Source organism: Electrona antarctica (assembly GCF_951216825.1).
Source record: "Electrona antarctica genome assembly, chromosome: 24".
NCBI classification, from domain to species: Eukaryota; Metazoa; Chordata; class Actinopteri; order Myctophiformes; family Myctophidae; genus Electrona; species Electrona antarctica.
In genome coordinates this window covers 28477200-28483565 of record NC_136803.1, presented here as the reverse complement: position 1 = coordinate 28483565, position 6366 = coordinate 28477200, and the positions used below count along the sequence as shown (strand labels likewise).

At 42.7% G+C, this 6366-nt stretch overlaps 1 protein-coding gene across 1 annotated transcript in view; it reads left to right on the top strand.

Annotated features, from left to right (window-relative positions):
- The window catches only part of LOC306917135 (phospholipid-transporting ATPase IH-like), a gene marked incomplete at its 3' end in the record, with an annotated part of 89883 nt that overhangs the window by 41573 nt on the left and 41944 nt on the right, over positions 1–6366 (top strand). The window contains 3 exon segments of the mRNA XM_079495268.1: positions 3810–3932; positions 4215–4304; positions 4895–4975. Coding sequence (XP_079351394.1) covers positions 3810–3932; positions 4215–4304; positions 4895–4975 — 294 coding nt within the window.

The window sequence follows — 6366 nt, the reverse complement described above, 5'->3', positions numbered from 1 at the left end:
CAAAGGATTTGTATACATTTCAAAACATTGAAATGGGACATTCTGCATAGTGACTGTTATACTTTCTACTTTTGGTACTTTAAAGGAGAATTCCAGCTAGAAGGCTTTCTTACCTTTATTTGTAGTTGTTACGTCCCCACCAAAGAGGTTATACGTTTATACTTTTACTCAAGTACATTTTGGATTCCGGACTTCTACTTGTAGTATTTATACTTTATATTTATATTGCAGTATTTATACTTTTACTAATCAGGGACCACTCAGTGGATAGAAGAGTAGGAGTATAAAGAGTGCTACAGAGATACACAGAGAGAGACACAGAGGAGGATTAGGTGTGCTTAGAGATCAGCTGTCTGGCGCAGCTCAGCCTGTACGCCGCGGTTTACCACAGGTCATACCCGGGAGGGAAACAGGGACGTGTTAGAGAGCGTTTAGAGAGGCATGAGGGGCTGAAATCCCAGCGTTTTCAACGCGTCGCAGCAGAACTTGTAGATCAGCTATTTTCGGGGGGCGCAACCTTAGAGTATATATGAATAGAGACGGCACCCGGAGGAAACCCTGAAGCGAAATGGACATAGTGGCCGAATTTGGTATTGCAGCGCTGGGCCAAACTCATGAACGCGCTGGTCCGTTGACTATCATTGCGCACGTTCATGATGACACGTGAACGCTGTTTCAGTGCAATGGCAGCGCGTTCATGAGTTTGGCCCAATCAATCCCAGAATGCACTCTGTTCTTACTCGGAAGGAGGAGTGAAATCGCCTCATGCGCTTTTTTTGAGCAACTTAATGCAAGTGGATGGGAGGAGAAATACGGTGACGTCTCTATTCATATATACTCTAAGGGCGCAACCCAGCGCTCTTTAGCTAGTGGAGATGTGGTGTATTACGACATGGATTTCTAAACAAATTTGTTCAACGCAAAATGCTGCGTTCAAGTTCAGGAGACTTCGGGGGGAAAAAAGCAATTCTCCTGAATGCTGCATGCCTTCCGGTATGACATGGAAAGGAGTGGCATTTAGCATTTCTTTCACCATGTAGTAAATGCTGCATTCGTGGTCTGGAGAGGGCAGTTGTTTTACAGACGGGTAAAAGGGCAGCTAGGGGCTGAAGCCCCCTTTGATGTCTATGTGTGCACGTCCCTGGAGGGAAGCACATGCACAAAGATGGCCGCCGTCTCCTGCTGCTCTGGAAGCATCACTTGTTAAATGACGGGACACGGGACACAGCTAGTAGCTTGTACAACACTTGTTTACTATAGTCACCGGAAGTCTGATACATGCAAAGCATGCTGGACCTTGTAGTCTATCGCATACATATAGCCCTACTGCCACATCACTCACCACCGCAAGCTCAGTCCCAACACTGACAACAAGGAATACCAAACCAGGGCTCGAAATTAACCCTTTTTTATATTGATTCATATTTTGTATTATTTTCAATCACACATGGTACCGGAAAACAATGCAGAAACAGTATTAACAGGATTGTCTTCTACATCCTGACAGTTTCCTGAAAAAGCTGTTTCTATGTCAGTCGTCAGTCATTTTTCAAAAATAGCAGATCTACAAGCTCGTAGCGCGCCACTCGGTGGCGCGCTACGAGCTTGTAGGTCTGCTATTTTTCAATAGCTAAAGCATAACATAATGCTAACACCAAAAGGGGTTCCCGCCCAGAATGGGTTAAAGCAAAAACAGAGTAAAGTAAGCAATAAAAGAAAATAGAAAATACATACATGAAAACAAAAAATATGAAAATAACAAAGGCGATGGATATTCAGGGAAATTCAAGTACGTGCAGTTCACATAATAGTCTGCTCAGTTTACAATTAGACAGTGGCTCCAGTGTGTGCCTCCCACGTATCCCATTTGAACAAATAGTTGTCTATACTTTGTTAAGAAGTCTGAAAGACCAAGTCGACTAAACCAAACATTCACAGAGAGGGCAGAAGGAGCCCTCCATTCACACATACAGTAATACGTTTACGACCCAGCATTATAATGCTGTCTGAGCCCATTAACCTTTTTATTGATTGTATTAATTGCGACCAAAACGGTCGCAATTCCGAGCCCTGCAAACGAGTCGCCCATTTACCAACTCGCCCCGGGCGTACAGCCGGCAGAACTGTTCAACCTGGTATTCCTAAAGTAACCTTATATTCCTAACCTTAACCTCAGTAAAACTATGCCTAAACTAAACCTATAACCCTATTGCTAAACTTAACCTCAGTAAAACTATGCCTAAACTAAACCTAACCCTATTGCTAAACTTAACCTCAGTAAAACTATGCCTAAACTAAACCTATAACCCTATTGCTAAACTTAACCCCAGTAAAACTATGCCTAAACTAAACCTAACCCTATTGCTAAACTTAACCTCAGTAAAACTATGCCTAAACTAAACCTATAACCCTATTGCTAAACTTAACCTCAGTAAAACTATGCCTAAACTAAACCTAACCCTATTGCTAAACTTAACCCCAGTAAAACTATGCCTAAACTAAACCTAACTCAACATTTTCTGGTTAACATGCTATGGTTATTTCCTTTTAAACGTGTGTGAGATGTGATTCACTTCACTAGAGTAAAAAAGCAATGTGTCATTATTTCCTGTTGGGTATCTTATCAGTTGGTCTCTGCTCTCTGTACGCGCGTGTGCGTGTGCGTGTGTGTGTGTGTGTGTGTGTGTGTGTGTGTGTGTGTGTGTGTGTGTGTGTGTGTGTGTGTGAGATGCATTCCACTGTGAGTCACATGCAGCCAGTCAGAATGTAACGTACAAAAGCTTTCATTCACAGTCAAAACATTACTTATTATACATGCAACCGTCTGTCTGTCTGTCTGTCTGTCTGTCTGTCTGTCTGTCTGTCTGTCTGTCTGTCTGTCTGTCTGTCTGTCTGTCTGTCTGTCTGTCTGTCTGTCTGTCGGTCTGTCTGTCTGTCTGTGTTTCTTCATAAGCAAACATCTTAGAATGTTACACTGGGAGTGTACAGCGCACGCACACACACGCACACACACACACACACACGCACGCACGCACCCACGCGCACGCACGCTTTCCCTCCCTCGTGCCCTCGTGTAAATAGATTATCTATTGGCAATTTTCGGAGTGCAAAAAAACGCCATACGACGAAGCATACAGTAGATCAGGGTTCTCAACCTGTGGGTCGCGACCCCTCGGGGGGTCGCCAAATTATTTTAGGGGGTCCCCAAATTATTAAAAAAAAAAAAAAAAAAAAAAAAGATTTATTTTTAAATCTTATTTTCACTTTTTTTCAAAAATAGCAGACCTACAAGCTCGTAGCGCGCCACTCGGTGGCGCGCTATGAGCTTGTAGATCTGCTATTTTTCAATAGCTAAATTATAACAATGCTTAAAACGCATGCTCCATTTACTTTTATCTCCCTTGCTTTACTTCCCTCTCTTCCCACCCTCCGTTCAGCCTGTCTGTAGTGGTGGAAAGTAACTAAGTACATATACTCAAGTACTGTACTTAAGTACAATGTTGAGGTATTTGTACTTTACTTGAGTATTTCCAATTTCCAGAAGCCTATACTTTTACTTGTACTCCACTAGATGTCAGAGGAAAATATTGTACTTTCACAAACTATTGTGAGCTTGTAGATCTGCTATTTTCAAAAGATTTTTATCCATTTGAATTTTTTTTTCTTTAAGTACATTTTGAATTCCGGATTTTTACTTGTAATTTTCCCCACCACAGCCTGTCTGTAACCGTGTGTGTGTGTGTGTGTGTGTGTGTGTGTGTGTGTGTGTGTGTGTGTGTGTGTGTGTGTGTGTGTTGTGTCTCTTGCAGTGTGTTGGTGAGGAGAACTGGGTCGACAGCAGGACGGTCTATATCGGACACAAAGAACCTCCTCCCGGTACCGAGGCCTACATACCACAGAGGTACCCCGACAACAGGATAGTCTCCTCAAAGGTGCGTCTCACACACACACACACACACACACACACGCACGCACGTGCACGCGTACATGTACATGTACATCAAAAATAGCAGACCTACAAGCTCGTAGCGCGCCACTCGGTGGCTAGTGACATGAAAGTGTTTGAGAACGACTGACATAGAAAAATATAGCTTTTTCAGAAAACTGTCAGGATGTAGAATAGATGTACATGTACAATTGTACATGTACACTCATACTGTCATCATTATAATGTATTGTGCGGTGCATTGCTGTCTTGTTCTATCTCTATACAGTACACGTTTTGGAACTTCGTCCCTAAGAATCTGTTCGAGCAGTTCAGGAGAGTCGCAAACTTCTACTTCCTCATCATCTTCCTGGTCCAGGTGAGAGCGGAAAAGATCACTGTATACTGAACAATGAATATTGTAGTGAACATAACAATGAATACTGTATACCGAACAATGAGTACTGTAACGATGCTCGCTAGTATGAATCTCGTAAGTTGAATATAACTTTTCACTCTAAAGCAGGGGTGGGCAACTTTGACGATGGAGAGGGCCACTATATTTCCACACTCACTCCATAATAGGGCCATATATTACTGTCATAGATCGGCTATTTTTGCTATATTCGAATTGAAATCGTGCATTTTTGCTATTTTTTAATTGGAATCCTGAAAATTAACATTTTAATGTAATTTCAAATGCCTTTAATTATACTTGTGTTGAAGCAATGAGCTACTAATTTAGACTGAAGTAATAACATCGGGTCATGTTTGCGTGTGTTGTGGAATAGTAACCAATATTATATCAGTATTCTGACATTAACTGAGGGCCACATTAAGTGAAGGTGGGGGCCGCATGTGGCCCCCGGGCCACCAGTTGCCCACCCCTGCTCTAAATCAACCTCTCTCCCACTGTCTCCTCCCTGCCTCTCTCTCTCTCTCTCTCTCTCTCTCTCTCTCTCTCTCTAGTTGATCATTGACACTCCCACCAGTCCCATTACCAGTGGGCTGCCTCTGTTCTTTGTCATAACAGTCACTTCCATCAAACAGGTGAGTCCAATTAAGTTAATTAGACACTGTCCAGCTGGGTTAATTGAATTAACCCAGCTGGACAGTGTCTTACTTCTATAATGACATTTGCTACTCAGTTGAAGTATACATCAACCTCTACTTTGTGTCTATATTTATCTATGTTTTGTGGGTGCACCACTTCAAGTGGTCAAATGGGTGGGCCACCTTTTGAGATTTTCATTACCAGTCTGTGATATTTACGAGGCCGGGGTTTGGGGTGCTGCTTTTCCAAGTTTTTCTTGACTTTTAACCCGTTTTGGGCGGGAACCCCTTTTGGTGTTAGCATTATGTTATGCTTTAGCTGTTGAAAAATAGCAGATCTACAAGCTCATAGCGCGCCACCGAGTGGCGTGCTACGAGCTTGTAGGTCTGCTATTTTTGCTTGTTCAGAAAACTGTCAGGATGTAGAAGACATTTTTAGAATCTGATCTCAAGTCTCAGGTCTCAGTGCAAAAACTTTTAAAACAAGCACACCGTCAACTGTTTTCAGATTCCAGTGCGCTGTACTTTTACGCGTCATTTGAATGCTCACGACCATGATCTTAACAACAAGTGAAAAATGGCCATGGCCTACTTGGGGGACCAAAGCACCAGCTGCTGTCCCATTTCAGCCTATAATCCAGCCCATCCCGCCACCACTGTGTCACGCTTACTCCTCCGTTCTTCACCAACGGTGTGTCGCCTCTCCATGGGCTAGTCCACATAATACCCCCGGGGAATATAACATACGCTAGCCCCAATTCCCAAATATACCCCTTTTGCCCCCAAACTATACGCCCCTCTCATTATTTTGATGATTATACCCCCCCCCCCTTGTGTTTTTCATGAATAAAAAGTTACTGGAATATATATAGGCTAAACCCCTTGAGATGCATCATCTCCTTTTAACCCATTTTAGACCTGACATAAAAAAAAAAGTCTTCTAAATTCTGACAGTTTTCTGAAATACCTCATGTTTCTATATCAGTGGTGCTCAATATTTCATGTCAAGGATCCCACAAATTATATGTATTTGGCCACCGACCCCATCTGAAAATGTTGTTCCACCCCCCCCCCCCCACCCCCCCCCCCCCCCCCCGAAGCAAAGATTTGAGTTAAAAACTGTTCGCTCTGAAAGAATATATTCAAACATTTGGGCCACATTTTCACGATTTTTCACAAATAGCAGACCTATACAAGCGGTACTTGGTGCCGGGCTACGAGCTTGTAGATCTGCTATTTTTCAACAGCTAAAGTAGAACATAATGCGTGAAACTAAATCAAATCAAATGAATAACAGTACAGTTGCTCTATACAAATGTATTACCCAGAATACACCCTGGGGTATATAAACCAGGCTATAGCCCACTTTAACCCTGGGTATGGTTGGG